Source organism: Bombus pascuorum, chromosome 6 (assembly GCF_905332965.1).
Source record: "Bombus pascuorum chromosome 6, iyBomPasc1.1, whole genome shotgun sequence".
Taxonomy (NCBI): domain Eukaryota; kingdom Metazoa; phylum Arthropoda; class Insecta; order Hymenoptera; family Apidae; genus Bombus; species Bombus pascuorum.
The window spans coordinates 14515128-14532760 of record NC_083493.1 but is presented as its reverse complement, the minus strand read 5'-3'; the positions used below and the strand labels follow the sequence as shown (position 1 = coordinate 14532760).

Below are 17633 nucleotides of genomic sequence, written 5' to 3'. Positions count from 1 at the left end.
CGGTTAATTAGAATGCGCGCTTTGTAATTAAAAACAGTCCCGCCTCTCAGCACGTTTGCAAGGAACTTCTACTTTTTATTGTACTATCTAGGTGAGTGGTACGTTTTTCCGAAAAACTAAGAACGTATAGAAAACAGGAGAAAAATATGACTGTTCAACCGTATATTTTTAGAAACTTTTAAAAAGAGAATATCAGATTTTCCTATCGACGACCGTGATACTGATATGTTCTTTCCCTTATTTCCTTTTTCTAAGGAAGAAGCTACGTAGTTCAACCCGATAAGCAACTAGCCCTACGTTCCCGTTTTAAGAATCGCTAACGCAAAGTTTGATCTTTACCTTTTTTTTTCTTTTCAGGAGTGGCAAATCTTTTTACCATCGTGTTAAAGTGTAAAGAATTTAGTCTGACTTTAGAGAAGCTACAGATATTTGAACCATTTTCTCGTTTCGTTTCGAATATATTTTCAACGAAATATAGTTGAACCGCACAATCGCCTTACCATAGCTTTCCGGAAGATAACGTTAGTCCGTTTTGGTCGGTTACTTAGGACATGTAATTAACTTTAGTGACTAACACGATCGAGATACTACAAGAAAAACTTACGTCGAACAATACACAGTTATCGTATCGAGTGTATGGATGTGTATAGACGTGTATCGGTATTTTAGATCTACAGAATTAATTTTGCGTTCTATATTTTATCGTATATATTACAATTAGACGCTTTATAACACGCGTTTCTACGTGCTCCGAGAAAAAAATCGACGCTAAATATTTTCATCGTGTGTGTATGCCTGTGTGTATCTGTTTATACCATGTAGACCTTGTTCAAATGTGTTATGCTAAAAGCACAGTTAGATATCGAGCAGAGAAGAAACACGTCGCGAATAAGACACCCGCTAAGTTACTTATTCCGAGTCCCAAGAAAGAATTCGTGGTTCGCTGAATTTGATGCAAAGATATAAAAAGGGACGTTTAGTTTGCTACTCCTCTATTTCTCCTAACGAGTTTTCATCTATGGCTTGGCTTACACGAACGCGAGGCTCTTTTCATCAAATGTTTCGCGTTGACCATTGCGGTCTTTATTTTTTCTTTTTCTTTTTCCTTTGTTGTTTTCATATTTTATTTGTGGTTCGATCGAACGGTTGCTTTGATTGCGTGCTTAAGTGATAACAGGTACGTATTGTTGATGAAAGAGATATAGCAAGATCATAAAAAGCATATTTGACATAAAATTACAGAAGACATCGCGCGTATCATTGTTCAAATTTGAGATATTTTTAACGTTAGAAGGATATAATTTGGTGAAGAATGTCGGGAAGATTGCGATGAAAGTAACAAAATAATGCGTAGTGTAATCTGGGAAGCAATTTCTAGACACGCACAGTTTGCTATTTTTCATACGATCCGGATATTATAGAAAAATTTGGTACGCATCGATTCGCCAATGACTTCCACGGTTTGAGATTAAAAACCCTTCTACGAGATGCACATTGACATAGAACATGGACACTAGCTACATCAACCTATGTCGCTAATTGTTACTTTAATTTACAACCTCGTTATATCTCTCCCACCAAGTGTAATTATACATGTAATGGACTCTATTTTTCTCTTTTCAAAAGCTTTTCTTCGAAGCTGCGCGATATTACAAATGAGTCGGTGCGTACACGATATCGCTCATAAGTATCAGGACACTTTTTACTCCATCTACTTACTAATTTTATTGAAGTATACAAATTAACTCTTTACACTCTGCTGTCCGGACATCTGAACGAACATGGTAAATCTAGCGAACAACTCGAATGTTTTCTCTAAGAGGACACAAAGAGATTACCGATGGTTATATAGCAGAAAATTACACGATGTCCGAGCTTTTTAAGGATACGATCATTTCCTTGAAGTTTTCAAAGATCATCTCCTTGAAGTTTCGTCTTCGCGTAGTACGAAGAAAGAAATAAGAAAATGAAAAATATGCCGATTACAAACGGTTAATACTGAGTTAGAGTAATTAGAAGCAACACTCACTGCCCATTTATGAAGTCATCGGGTGGTAAATTATTATAGACTTCGCTGGAAACATTGGATTCTAGGAACTCATAGATTCAATATCGTAATAAAAAGATTTGACGATCACAAGCGTCGATAAATGATATCACTGCGTATTGACTTCCAGAAATCAATTTGGTCGATTTATGATACGCTATTGCACGTAGTCGTGGTGATTATAACAAATAAAATCATAGTAGTACGATTCTATAAATTTATGATTAAAGTATATAGATACTGTATATTAAAGATAATAAAGTATCTGAATACTTTTGAGCGGTAGAGAGTACAGTAGTTTACCAATTTGAACGCCAACCACAATTTTTCTGAATATATATCGTGTTGTACGAAACTGTTTGATTAACGCTATATACATTTACAGATTCGTCCCAACTTTAATCAATATAATCGTAAAAATCGTGTTCTGCCACGGCGTTAATGAGATTTCAAAATGCTTCCTATAACATGCGTAATATACTTGTAAAAGGTTTCTAGAAGTGTTCAAGTACTTCCGAGAGCCACTGTATATCGTCCATTCTCTTTCTCTCCCTCGATTCTTTCGTTCACGAGCTCATCGATCGATCTTGTTATGCTGTTATTATATCCTAACGATCTCCTGGTTAAATTTCTTTTGTAAAACCGACACGACGGAATCGTAATTTCTTCCTGCTGTAACGCCAGACACGCGTAGGTTGCGCCAGAAACTAAAGAATGCAGGAAGTTGAGAACCGGTAACTCCGATGCCCGCGTACGGCGTACAGACCGACTCTGCGACGTGCTCGCTCTTACGCATACGGCAAGAACATAGGACACGATGGTGTTGTTTCTATTTTCGTATACCGTTCGCCGACGAAAAGGTAGAACAGATACGAAGGAATATCATAACGATGGTCCATTGATCGTCGATAGAACGTCGACGTTGCAATGGAATCAGGTTTGAGTCGCGGCCGTAGCGCGCGAAAAGCAAAGTAAAACGAAGAAACAAGGGTTTGAGACAAAGAGCGTTTGACAAAATAATACAGCCGTAAAAGGACAGCGAAAACTCAGTTGAAAAAGTGTCCGAGCGAATACACGGACATTTGCGTTTATTAACCATTTAAAACATAGTGATGCCTGGTACCGCTGTGTGTACTTTTCTCTTTCTTTCTCTGTCGTTTGATCGAAACGTTTTATTATTATCTTTTTTAAATGTATATGTGTGTTTCTTTTCGTTTATTCGTTTCTTTATTTTTATTTCTCTTGCATTCTTTTCTTTTTCGTTTGCTTTTTTAATCGTTCAGTTTGCATAATTCCTCGATTACACTTACGCGGCTTCGAAGAGCATCGAAGCTCTTGTCGATCACCTTAAGCATTAGTCTTTAGTGTTTGATTATTATACTACAGTAATATACAGAAAATCGTGGTTCTTGCCCCGGCGGCCTGCTCGTCCATCGAATTATGTATTTTGTTTTTTCATGTTCGTTCCTTCTTTTAGTGTTATACTGTTCCTCCAATAAATTAATGACTATCGTATCGCTGGACGAGCAGCCCCCGGAGCTTTCAATTAATATTCAATAATTACAGTACACTAAATATAATCGGCCCGTGTATATTAAAATATAAATATCAAATAGACTTCTTGCCCCCAGGATGTATGCACCTAAATGCCGATGCGCGACTTAAAAAATTGAGAAACGTTCGTTAAGTAAGTCGTCACCGATTAGTTAAGACCCCTGTTGACGGAAGAACGCGGAGCTCGCTACTACCAAAACCTCGATAAAAATCGAAATAAACAGAAAAATATCATTCTATTAATTTTTTTCCTCTTTTTCTTTTCTTTTTCGATCGTAAGCAAAATGTTCACGACGATGTATGTATAACAGTTAGTAGTCGCGAGCTACGACGCGATGAGATTAGAATTTTTTTTTTCCTTTCTTTTTGGTTATCTAGATGATATAATGTTCCATGCGCTCCATTACAATATCGAGACGTCGTGTCGGTCGACAGTGACGAAAAAGGTTTCGAGAATCGTTTGACACGGTGCAATTTAAAGCCTAAGTACTTTTGATTTGTCTGCTGATTGATTCATGGTTGTCGTTCGTTTCCGTCGCCCTCTCCAATGAAGCGTTTATTGTCGGACATACGAAAGAGAAGCCAAAGAACGGGACTCGTCGCGGTCGGTCGACGCAACGCTGTAAAACCGTAACGCAGCGGTTCTTTCGCTCTATGCTAAACTCTGTTTTACTCTTCCGCTTTCTTTTTCTTTTTTTTTTTTTCTTTCATATTCTCTTGCCTTTCGTCTCCAGGATTTTTCTTTCTTTTGTTCGTTCGCCAGTGCGTACGTTTCTCGTTTCAACTTATTATTTATCAACCAATTTTCTAACATTCGGCGACGACGTTCGACTCGACTCCTATAATCCGTATTCGTGCACAAACTATTTCCGAGACCAAACTAAACCTACGCTTTGTACTCTGGTCGACCTCTGAAATAATTCATCACACGCGCAAGCAATGGATATCCCAATTTTTTTCTCTGCTTTCTATTATACAATTTATACGTTATATATACGTACATGTATATATATAATATGCATATGCATATATGTATATATCTAATAGATAAATGTGTTTCATCCATCCATATATATAAGAGTGAAATGGTGTTCAGCGTGATACTGGAGTATAAGACGCGAGACGATCGAATCTAGCTACGAAAAACAATTAGTCCGGTCGAAAAACGAAATCTAGAAAAGATCCTGCATGGATCGTCGATATATAAGGCACGCTCTACTAGTAAATAAATTTCACTGTCGATGAATGCTTCCATTCGAGTTTCGACACATCTTGGTTACTTTTCGTCTTTTACAGGCCACGCGTTGAGCTACGATCGTTCGAAATTATTATCATTATTTATATTACGGTGTGAAGAACCACCGATTTCTACGTGTCCTTTGTAATGTCAAATGGCGAATATATCGTATATTTATCTATTTTACAAACTCTACGGGTCGCACACAGCGAGAACTGTTAGACTCGAATTGTCTCGAGGTTCCTATGCTCGGGTATATCGGTTGAACACCATTCTCGTTCGACGACTCCGCGACCGTGCGGCCGCTATTCCATACGCACGCGGCAAAGACAATCGGCGCAGCCTGAGAGTTTTAATACTTTAAGACAGACTTCCTGCGAAAGCTTAAAAAAACTTTTGTTTTCCTTTTCTTTCTTTGTGTGTATGTGTGTGTTCCTTTTCTTTTTTTACTTTTTGTTCGTTTATATTCACCTACGCTAAATACCGCCATTTAGAAACTTCACTTTACATTACGCCACGAAGGCGATTCGATTGGGGTTACTATGTTTCTGGATGCATGGTCGTACGAAGGATCCACGCGTACTCGAATTCACAAATTTTAACGTTTATCTTTCTCCTTTGTCTGTTTTAAATTTTATGCAATACCGCGTATCGGATCTAATTGATATTCGATTCGAGAAGATTGTTAGAAACGATCACGTTAAACGTCGATAAATTCGAGCACACCTGGTAACGATAATTTATACATTTATACAGCTGTATCCGTTACGTATAGGATAAAGAAGTTTGGCAAACACTAATGTTAATCGACGGCACGAAGGACTTATCCTCTTAACGCGTGTTACGTTTGTATCTACTTTGCTGTGGAGTATATGTGTATATGTATGTACGTATGTACCTGTACGTGTGTATATGCTCTGATGTCAGTGTAATTATTATACATATCGATGGTAATGGTACCGCGATAAGGCAAGGCATCAAGAAGAAAGGAAAAGAACAGCTGAAATCGACTTAGCCTCGAGAATTCTGAAGGTATTTTTTATGGTAGAAGAGAAGATTACGACCACAGAACGAAAAGACCCTAAATCGCTATCGTCGTGGAAGATGAAGAAATTTACGCTCTATCTATTTTTCATCGAAATATTTAGATCCAAAGCTTACTATCAATTTAGATCGAAAACTATTACGATTAGAAAATAGAACAGGTGTGTATCGGCCCGTGCGACGTGAATCAGATAACACAATTATTTATAATCATAACGATATTAAATCTGCCTATCAATAATAATAGTACAAATAGTGCTACTACTATCATAGTACAGTTAAAATACACAAAAGGCGCACATTTATAGGCGGTACAAATATATAGTATAGCCATATAGCGAATAGGATTATTCGTAACATTCCGAATTCGGCTTATTCGTACGATTGTATAAAGTTTCTAAATTATAAGGAGTTTACATAGACCTGTTTTTTTAGCTTCGTTACAATTCGTAATTATCTTTATCAAGCACTTATACCATTTTAACTACTTCAGAGTTACAAAAAGGTTATATAGAGTTAATTAAAATTACATTTCCGTACAACTGGAAACTCTTCGGAAAGATTCCCAAACTTTGAAAACTAAAGGAGAACCTTTGGAAAACGACGAATAATAAGCAACCAGCATCTTTGAAACTATCTATACATATAAAAAGTCGAAAGCTCGTTCGAAAGCTATCTTCACCAAAAAACCGATCTGGTAAATAACCGGTCCAAAGTAGAATGTCCCGTGGCACGAACGAAAACGATAAGAACGGCTGCGCATTGTATACGAACAAGAAAAGACAGAAAGTAGTAGAAGAGAACTACGAAAACGAAAAATATTCTAAACCGTACGAACATCGAAACACCAAATTTTCTACTTTCATCCACAGCGAAGACTATCCAACTATGCCACGGTATGTCCTTAACTGTCGATCTGAATCCATCACCCTATTAAAGATGAGAAAAATCGTTAACGATAACAACGTTTTAGCAGCAGTGATGTGTTTAGAGAGTTTTCCCCCATATTTTTTTTTTTCTTTTAAAAACTATGATTAATCCTTACTCGTATAATATTATGCATAAGTCTGACAAACGTATAATACAAGTACTACCGTTCATAATTATTTGCAATATTACCATAGTATAATAGTGAACATTAAGAACATCGAAGAACAGTCAGATGTGAATCATCGATTCTAGCCTAATTTACCCGCATGATCTATCGTTTACTTCTTGCTTCCCTAATCGGACTTCATTTACTCGCTATTACGATACACAGTTGGCTTAAAAAAAAAAAAAAAAGACGGTGAAATACTTTTATCACGTGTGACTTGATAGTTCGTCTCTCAATATCGAATCGTTCAGAGAAGTCAAGGTACGAATTAAATACTACAGACTATTGTGATTTCTCTTGCACGTATATAATCTACGAGATCGCGTGCGCACGTACCGAAGAGTACGTACACATGGATCGTGAGCAAAATTCTAGTGACATGTCGCGACGAACCGAAATTTAGAAATCGTACATACATAAGATATGTATGTCGATAGCATACGCCTCTCGAGTTATTTTTCTTTCTTTCATTTGCTTTTAATAATTCTCGTTTCTACATGTAAATGTGGTCCGATCGTGATGAGCAATTCGACGATTAAAGACCAAGAACGTAAGAAGACAAACGTTTAAGAACTCACAGAGCACAATACAATATCAATCCTCTAGTAGTATAACTCCAAAAATATGTTATTCTCTCCTATACTTATAGTAGCTACGTTATCTATTCCTCGCAAAAAGTCAGTTGCTTTGTTTTACAATGATAATATATATATAATATATATATATATTTTTTTATACGAACTATCCATACAACGCGATGAACATTAAATTCTAAGTCCACAAAGAAACGTAATTTTTATCCGCGGATGTCCATTTGATTCCATTTTTTCTCTTTCATTCATTCTTTCGCTCCTTTTTTATTCATTTCTGGCCATTTCAACGCGAGTATCTGTTTATTAACAGTGCTAGACTCGCTCGTCGAACGTTATTCGTTCCACGACTCCGGGCGCTTGTACGGAAAAAATCTATCAGCCTCGGAAAATGCTTCCTCTTTCGTCAAATTATCCTATTTTCTAATTTTATGGTCAAACATGCTCGAACGAAATTAGCGTTCCTCTTACAAGCACTCGGAATCGAACGTTAGAAATTCCACACTAAATAAATCTTCTATTGGACACAATCTCATTAACATTTTAGGCACTACACCTAGACACTAAGAAATCACTTCGCTCCCCTCTGCCCTGATGCGATAAGAAATGTATGTACAAATTTAAAAATGATTAAAATAATTGTATCTCTATAGCTTCGAGTGTATATGTATAAGTGTGCGCTCGAACGCGCACGTTATATATGATCCGTGTGTTATGTAGGTGTATTTTGTACATGTGTTCCTTTTTCTTTTTATTATGTTTATGTATCATCGTGTCACCCGAAAGGAAGAGGCAACTGTTACGCTCGCGCTCAACAACGTTGTGAAACATTACGATCTACGTTAAAAAGATCGTATTCTATTAACACAATTCTCCCCTTTAAAATGGCAAAGAAGTATGGAAGTAAAAATCTATCACAAACATGATTTGATGTGTCGTATCACTCGAAGCGAAATCCGTGAAAAACAAGGAAAGCCCATGAAGAAGAATGGCGTGAAAGAATTGGAGCAAGTTAGACGATGAGCAGCTAAGGTAACGTGTCATATCACCCTATCGGAAGTAACAACCATATGACAATAATCTTCCTGGATTGTTAACGACAAAAAAACACTATAGTATCTTCTTTATGTGTTACACATATATCGCGTCATGCGCGTGTTGGCCTTCTGAAAAGCCTGACCAAAATAATATCGCGTACACAAACCCTATATTAATAAAATATCACAACTAGAACCATCGTCACTGTTACGGTATGTCCCCAAAAGAAGAAAACAATCGTTCTTCTTTTTACCCTCTCGTACAGTTTCCATGGTAGCCTACGATTAATTAGATACTCGTGCTTACTTATCTACTCGTACACTGCTTAAAAACGTGCTACTTAAAGTAACAATGACTGCGCTAACGTGACTCTGAGCTCGTACTGACTGACGATCTACACCTAAAAAGTGAGAAACTAACGTAGGACCATTGTGTAGTTTGCGTATACGTTCTAAACCCAAAGCTGTTAATTAGTAATAAACATCGACAACGATAATTCTATCTGTTAGATAATCACCGACATCCGACTCCACAAAGCTGACCACCTAAAATCTACTACCCAAATACTTTTGCATATTCGACGCTAATAACAACGTGAACATAATAAAATAACATACTTATACGTACTACGATATTATCAGTGATTAATTTGAATAACCGAACTTACGATCGACAATTACAGTCTTATGCTAAACATTACAAATATTACATCGTCAGTCAAAACTTGCTCTTTGGATGCAAAAAAAAAAAAAAAAAAAAAAATAAGAAAAAACAACAGAAACCTGACTGAAGTTCCCTTTGCTTATCTAGTGACACAGGTATCTAAATACGTTCGAATGTACAGAGGAAAAAAAAAATGAAGCATGATGATGGTATGACTATGATGCATAGAACTGTTGCAGATACATCTCCTACGTCTGTGTTTGTGCATGTATCGATTCCTACGACAAAAAAAAAAAAAAGGCATGTTTCTATACATACACACGCGCAACAACAATTTTCCCATTTTTCTTTTCTACGTAAAATGCGAAAGATCTAAGGATATGACTTTTGTTTTTTCACGACTTAAGAGAAGAAACGGTACGTTTTCTCCTACGCGATACAACTTCTACGGTTTATATGGAAGCATACATATATACATGTAGGCGCGCAAACGTGTTTGTATAATTATAATTGTATATTCGTACCGTGTGTGGTCGATAAAATACGTAACACTTACAAGCTGATTGTAACTTTTCTTTGTTTTTTGTTTTACTGCAACTTTCGCTATACACGTTTTTTTTTTATGAGTTTACTCGTTTGCAGTAAATATAAATGTAAATATGATTAATTGTTAAACAGGCACATCGACTTGGTTACACAATTCTTTCTCTCTTTAATTTTTACATCGTATAATGCGCGTAAAGAAATATATCGACGAAGCCAATTCGCGCAATTGATAAACGTGATGCTTAAATTTGGAAAATTAATAAAAAGAAAAAAAAAAACATACGAATGTTTAAGTAGACGTTTCGCGAATAAAACAGGAAATTAGCCAGGTTTTTACCATAGGTGCCCTTTGATATAAATAGTATTAGTTAATTTCTAAAAATATTAACAATTTTACGACTATTTATCCGATCGAAATTAATAGATTAGCAGCTTCACGTTATATTCATCTTTTAAGATATTGAAAAATGTTTTAGGATATTGGTAACATATCTAAAGTGTCAATTTATTATTCTTTCTAACACTGTTCTCTCGCTCTCTTTCTCTCCTTATCAATCACGCTAATCACACTAGTCACTCGTAATCATTCGTTTACTCATTTCGACTTGCTCACTCACATTCTCGCTCTAAGTGTAAAATACTTCTAATTAAACTCTGGACATGGTTTCACTCTAATCAACATACCACAACTAATATCCCGTACATTATCATACAGCTATGTATATAAAATAATTAGCAAAACAATGCCTAAGCGTCATTCCATTAAAAACCACGATATACACGTCAGCACGCAGAAAAACGTTTTTGAAACTATTTCACAAGTCGTAAAATGTGTGCAAATCCATTCTTACACCTGTTCGAACGTTGAAATGTAGGAGGAGAACCACTCATGATAATTATACGTACAAATCGACGTATGGGCATGCACATATACATCGAATGCAGTTTACTCAAGGAATTGCAATCATATACATCATACGTGTATATATGATATATAGTTTTTCTCATTTTGTGAGATATTAGAAATTGCTTTCTTTATACTGACGTGAAAAAATGTGAGAAGGAAGAACATGATTCGACGAGGGAGAAAAAACGAATGGGGATTGTTAAAAACTTGCACTATTGACGCTCTCATCGGAATAGAAAGAATTGAATGTACGTTGAAGAAAACATGTGTGCAATCCGACATTATAACAGATATTTGCAACGAAGGCTTCTTTTTCGACGAAAGCGATTGAACTAAGAATCTCGCGAAAATTGAATATATATATATATATATATATTTTTTGTTTTGTTCCTTTTTCTTTGCGTTATTACTGTACACAGATCCTTTTATTGTTGTTCATGCTAATCGTGTACCGCAGATTTGTGCAACATATACTCAATACATACATTTTAAAACTACAATCCTCGGTGAAATGCAAAACATTGAAACGCAACAGATGAATGAAAAAGTTAATGTTAATATGTTGTACGACGATCGTTCAACGCTGAAAAATATTGCAGAAGGAAAAAATCTCATTTCATATGAATCTAACGCAAATCTATCGCGAGCGTGGTATCTACAAAAAGAAAAAAAAAAATGACTACAAACTGCTACTGCAATTATCTTAAAGTCGGTGATGCCTATTTGCAATTAATAATAGTAGTAGTAATGGTAATAGTAATAGTAATAATTATGATGAGAAGAATAGGATTAATTACGTAGTAAAAATAAATAATGAGGCTGCTGCGAGAAAACACAGCTTTTGTCAAATACAAATTTAACCATGCAATCAAATATACCCATAATGTATTCGAATCAAAATAGAAGAATTCGATTCTAAACTCAGACACACTTTAGTTTCGTATAGCAACGTCATTGGAAAGAAGTGTTTGGTATTACACCAGTATACCTATAAGACAGCTTGAAATAAATCTAGCGATAAAATCCGGAACACATTTTACAACAAATCAATGTGTCATGTTATGATTGTGTGTATGAGTGTAATTGATTAACTCGCTTTCAATTATTAGGTACAAGAACGGGAATCTTCATCAATGTCGATGACCCGTTTAAAAGAGAACGCTTAGAATACATTAAAGCGTTGTCACGCTCGATAACAAAAATCTCAAGTCTGACGAAAATTCCATCGGCTAATAACCGTGGATTATACCGCGCTAAGATTAGCTTTGTTAACGAGTAGTAAAAACGTAATGTATATGATATATATCATACCACAAGGAAATGCAAATTTATTCCCGTTAACGTTGAACTTCAATAAAAGATAACTTCTTAACCGTACAACAGTTACACTGTAGAACAGTTTTGACAAATCACCGACACCCAACATGTTTCTCTTTATCTGCTTAAACTGCGCTTAGTTTCAAATAATGCAGATTCAAACTTTACGATAAAATTGTCTGGCCTCCTCTATTTTTTTTTTCGTTCGTATAACCTCGTAAAAATTCCTTTTGACGCGGCAACACCATTTCTTCAGAATCATACAAAACATGTCAATTATATTATATACTATCACGTATATAACATAAGCGCTATCTAAGTCGGACAAAATTGTACATCGATCGTCAAATAATATTTGAAAAAATAATACAAATACAAATCATCAAAGCAATGGTTCACTGAGGAAACGATTGCGCAACGAGAAGCATCAAAAAGCTTCTTTTCTTTATCATTCTGCTTTTTTTTTCTCCTTTCGTTACTTTCACTTGTTTTTTCGTTTCGAATACGATGTTCACATCGTCGAGCGGAAGGAAAAAGACAACACGTTTCACGAAGAGAGTGTGATAAATACGCTAGTAAAATCATTAGGACACGACGCAAATGCGATCAGTCTATCCACGTTCGAAGCCATATTATTTACTTCCTTGTCAATCGAAATCATGCGTAGAGCTTTGATAATCTTTTTCGTAATAGCACAGACAGGCAGTTCGAAGGGGCCGATCGCTTTTTAAGGACGGATTGTCAAAAAGTTGAGTTGAAGAACGACTTCGGTCTTGTCTTGAGACTCCGTCGACTCTTTCCAGTCGTGATTTTTTTATTCTTTTCGTAACAATACAAGCCTAGTTTTTTATTCTGTGTTTTCAATAGTTGATAATAGTATCGCGAAGAGACCCCTTCGTTCGCTAGTAAAAAAACACGTTCGCGAGGAATGAACTCGATAAGGATGATAGGTTCTCTTTTTCCTTTCGTACGGTTATCTTTGATGCGATCGGCTATTTCTCGACCTTGTAAAATTTCGTTAAAAAAAAGAAGCGGCGAAAACTAGTGCTCGCACGCCGTTTGATTTTTTCTTCTGAAACCAGACAGAGGAATAATTTACTCGGTGAACCACAAACCAGAAGGTTGATATTGATGTTTGGCCGGTGAAAGTGGGGCCAATCCATAAACGGCTGTTGGCTGCATATGTGCAGGCAGTGGATGCGCTGCATGACTTGCCAGCAACGGTCTGGCCGAGCTATGATGAGCTGGTGGTGGCAACGCTCGACTAGAATCATACAACGTTAATGGAGACGAGCTGTAAAAAACGGGATAATGAACGTTAGAAAGTCTCCGTAATGCTCTAAAAAGGGAAATGAAATATTTGTTTTATAAAGATCATTTCTTCGTTCCACACGCATACGGTTTTATAAGTAGATAACATTATATATACGTATATATCATACATTTAAGATAATCGAGTAATCGACAAATTTCTTTTTTTTTTTTCTTTCTTTCTTTTTTTTTCTTTACATATAATACATCGTTCGTTAATGCTTACGAAACGTTTCTTTATCTTTGTGCAATTGTCTAAGCAGGCAATCAATGGTTTACTTTGTATAAAATAAGTGTACAATCGAACGAAAAATATGTATTGTGTGTCTATTACATTTTGATAAGAAAAAAGACAACAATACTAATAAAAAATAAATCATGAAAACAACGTTCAGATCATTTTTAGAGAAGAATATCGATTATCCGACCGAATTATATAAATACATCATACGATCTTTTATAACATTACATGCCATTGAGAACGAGATAAAACGGTTGCACGGGAACGCACCATATTGCAACAATAAGTACTACAGTACGATCACAAATATAACAACATACGATGAACTATCACTAGAACGAAAATATAATAAATGGTACACACATGCATGCATCAACTAGGTGTCTAGGTACCCACCCGGGTGTGAATCCCTGATAGGTGGGCACTTGTTGCTGCTGGATAGCAGTGGGAGCCTGAGAAGGCGCGGCAGTTACGTATACCGGGGGTGGCACGGCATGGGCTCTTGAACGCACATGAGCGTACTCCTGGTACAGGGGCTGTCCCAGATGCTGGGCACTTCCTATTACAGCCCCCCCTGCAGGACTTCTGCCACCGCCACCGCCCCCAGGACTGAGGTGGGCTGGATGCCCATGGTGACTGTGGGTATGACCCGGATGGGCTGCCGAACCCACTACCTGGCTCTGCCTACAAAACCCAAAACAAAGTCCATCCCTCCGTTATGCAATTCCCATGCGCTCTTTACTTACTGTAAGAAGTCTCTCTAAGAGGACAGAGACCAAACCGACAGAGAATCAAGAGATCGATTCATTCCGAGATCCTTTCAGATTCACTTTTACTCTCGGTCTTTTACTTTCCGGAAATAACATAGAAATTCATGCTGTTTACTTGCCCGATCATGATATTCAGCCCGTCTGTTGTCTCGACAACGTATACACGAGCTGCCTGTCATCGGTTTGGTCATTTCTCATTCAAAGAGAAAACCTATATGCGTTCAATAACTACGTGCATATAAATCTCGCTTAACTACGCTATTCCATATATTTATCTGCTAGATTTTTCTAAATCTATCTATGTGTGATATATTACATGCTTTGAGTGTCGTGTAAATCAAACGTTGTAACATGCGGCGCGATGTTTACCTATACTGATGCACAGTATTCGCTACCGCCCATTTCTGGTGGTCTCTGGAATGAGCAGCCGGTGGTTGAACGTACTCGTGTTTGTATTCAGCTCTCTTTCCAGGCCATGATACCCGCTTGTCCGTGCCGGTCGTATACACAATGTGTTGCTCTTGGAGATGCGGATGCGCGCTACTCGTGGTCACATACTGCAAGAAGTAGTCATGCATGTCATAGGCATCATCCTAGAAAACATTTCGAAAAGAAATATTACTAGGATAGGGGATGGGGGTTTTCGAATGAATGCAAATCAGGTTGTGGTTGTTCCTGAAATTTAAATCAATTATTTAAAAAAGGGACAATGAAAAAAAAAAGAAATAAAAATTATATAAAATAGAATAACATAGAAAACGGAGAGAAAGATCGAGAAACGAAAGAAAGGATTGTAATTTGAATTAAAATTTAACCTGATAGGTCGGTGGTTCTTTACAGGCTGGCGCGTGACACGGATGTGGTGCAAGGTACTCAACGCCGGGCTCCGGTTTTGTCGCAACATTCACCATATTGCATTCGGACTGTACTTTGGCCAATAAACGTTTCTTTTGCGATTGAGACGAATATCCAGAACTGCTACTGCAATCAACAACACATTGGCTTTACGCACAACTGTCTCCAATGATACTATAAACTTTGATCGTTGATGTAATTACCTGCTGACGTGATGTTGCTGTTGGGGTTCGTGTTTAATTAACTGCGTAGTTTGTTGATGCTGAGAATGTTGCGGTAAATGTTGGTATAGATGATTATGCGCTCGACCTGGACTAGCTTCGCCATCGCTGTCACCGACAGTTACACAACTGATAATATTTTTTCGTTGCGATCTTTGAGATGTACTATGCGCTGTTACGTGGCCATTAGTATGCGACTGACTACTTGAATGGGTTTGCTGTACTGGTTGAACCGCGCGTGGTGTTGACTGCGTACTAGAAGTAAAAAACATATACGGTAAGTTACACATGAAAAAATGGCATTAAACGCTAGAGCTGTAAATCAGAGTGTTGTTACTCCGTTGAGACAATTAACACTTCAAGCGCTACAACAGTGTTTCTAGATTGCCTTTATTATATATAATTTTTAGTCTTGTAATTTATGTATTTGTACAGGTGCAGTAACATGAAATACGTTAATTGTTTTACAACATTAATTTCTCAATGTGTTATGAAGCTTCGTGTTATACCATGTTCTTAGCGATTATTAACCATTAATCGTGTGACACCTATGGTGTGTGATTGCGTGATACTACGTTACATTCGTATACCTTCGAATGACTTCCTCGCGGACTGGACGTCCATCGCCAGACAGGCGAGTTGCCAAATTTTGACAGGTTCCACATTGCTGATCTCCACAGCTGTCAATAATATTCATGCATGATTCCACTACTTTCTATTCTAATAAATTACTAGTGAAATATAAATTACTAAATACAAATAGACACTTGTAAACGAAACACTGCATAATCATATTTTTAAATTCGAAAAGCTACAGAAAAAAAACATTTAACGAAGCAAAATAATAACAAAGTAATAGAAATAATAAAAATTCAAAATGGCTGTAACATTTTCGATACGGTAGCCACAAAACAGCAGTTCTCTTCTAACCTTATAATTGCAAACAATAATTTCTAACTACTTTCTAATATTCTACAAAAATAATTAAATTAACTTACCACTTGCCCGATGTATCATCATCGCTATCACTTATCGTGATAACAGAAACTGCTGGTGATGGTGTATCATGAATTGTAATAGTTTGCTGCCGACCAGATGTAACTTGATGGTGTTCTACATTATGACTACTGCTGTGTTTGCTGCTGTGATGGTGTTGCTGCATGGGTTGTTGTTGCCAATGACTGCTGGAGGGTGAATGCCGTCTCATGTTGCTCGGTGGAGTACTTTCTTTTACCCTCTTTTTCACTGGACTTAACTGCTGCGTTTCCTTTTTATGCTCGTGCCTATGTTGAGACTGCTGAGGTACAGTTACATGATGTTGATGATGTTTCGTAACACTACGCTTGCCCCAACCTTGAGGAGGATGCTCAACAAGGGCACTAGTATTGTATACTTCCGTGACAGGAAATACTGGCCTCTGATCCTTCCCCAAAACAAGGGAGATTAGTTACAAACCTATCCGACCGACTTATAAAAGTAACCATTAGGTAAGGCAATAACGTTTACCTGCAGAATAGCAGAACCGTCGACGATAAGAGGTCTTCCCCAATCTCCGGCATCACTCAGTAATGGCTGCTGTATGGCTGCATGTTGCGGTGGTAACTGCTGCCAAGATGGTACGATAGCGGCCATTTGACGACTTCCACCAGGCCAAGAGGTTTGTACAGCGTTCTGTAATCCAACGATAAAATATAATTAGCCATTTATAATTCATAAACGTTTTGACATTTATACGTTTCAAGAATACTTACGGTTAGTAACATTTGTCGTCCAGTTTCTACCATAGATACGGGAACCGCTGCATACTGTTGTTGGGCAGCTGCAGCTGCAGCAGCAACGGCCTGCTGCGATATAATCGATGGTTGAATTTGTAACGGGCCTTGTTGCGCTTGTGGAGGCTGTAGAACGTGTAACGCGCAATTAAACGATCACGAATTTTTTTTTTGAACATTTGATTATATACAATATGATTATATGTAATTAAGTTAAAATAAAAAGTGTCTTATTTACTTGAGCAACAACTACGTGTTTTGCAGGACTTGGCATCGTCTGATAACTGGGTGGATGACAAAGTAGACCAGGCACCAATTGATGTGGAAAGTCGTGCACTCCACTTCGTCCGCTATTTGATCCACTTGACGAGCTACTGTACTGAGTCGCACGACGACTACTGTTACTGTATATTTGATACTAAAA

The 17633-nt window shown here is 37.1% G+C and overlaps 1 protein-coding gene across 19 annotated transcripts in view; it reads right to left on the bottom strand.

Annotated features, from left to right (window-relative positions):
- Positions 1-3855: 3855 nt before the first annotated feature.
- The window catches only part of LOC132908061 (homeodomain-interacting protein kinase 2), a 41288-nt gene continuing 27510 nt past the window's right edge, over positions 3856-17633 (bottom strand). For 10 of the 19 annotated variants that reach the window (XM_060961640.1, XM_060961652.1, XM_060961642.1 and 7 more), the window contains 10 exons: positions 17448-17627; positions 17189-17335; positions 16944-17108; positions 16436-16860; positions 16028-16117; positions 15420-15692; positions 15177-15342; positions 14731-14954; positions 13955-14275; positions 3856-13333 (listed from right to left, as the gene is read on the bottom strand). In XM_060961640.1, the coding sequence (XP_060817623.1) occupies positions 13135-13333; positions 13955-14275; positions 14731-14954; positions 15177-15342; positions 15420-15692; positions 16028-16117; positions 16436-16860; positions 16944-17108; positions 17189-17335; positions 17448-17627 (2190 nt within the window). In that variant the 3' untranslated portion in view covers positions 3856-13134. The remainder of the gene's footprint in view (positions 13334-13954; positions 14276-14730; positions 14955-15176; positions 15343-15419; positions 15693-16027; positions 16118-16435; positions 16861-16943; positions 17109-17188; positions 17336-17447; positions 17628-17633) is intronic. The other 9 variants (XM_060961645.1, XM_060961649.1, XM_060961647.1 and 6 more) reach the window with 9 other exon arrangements.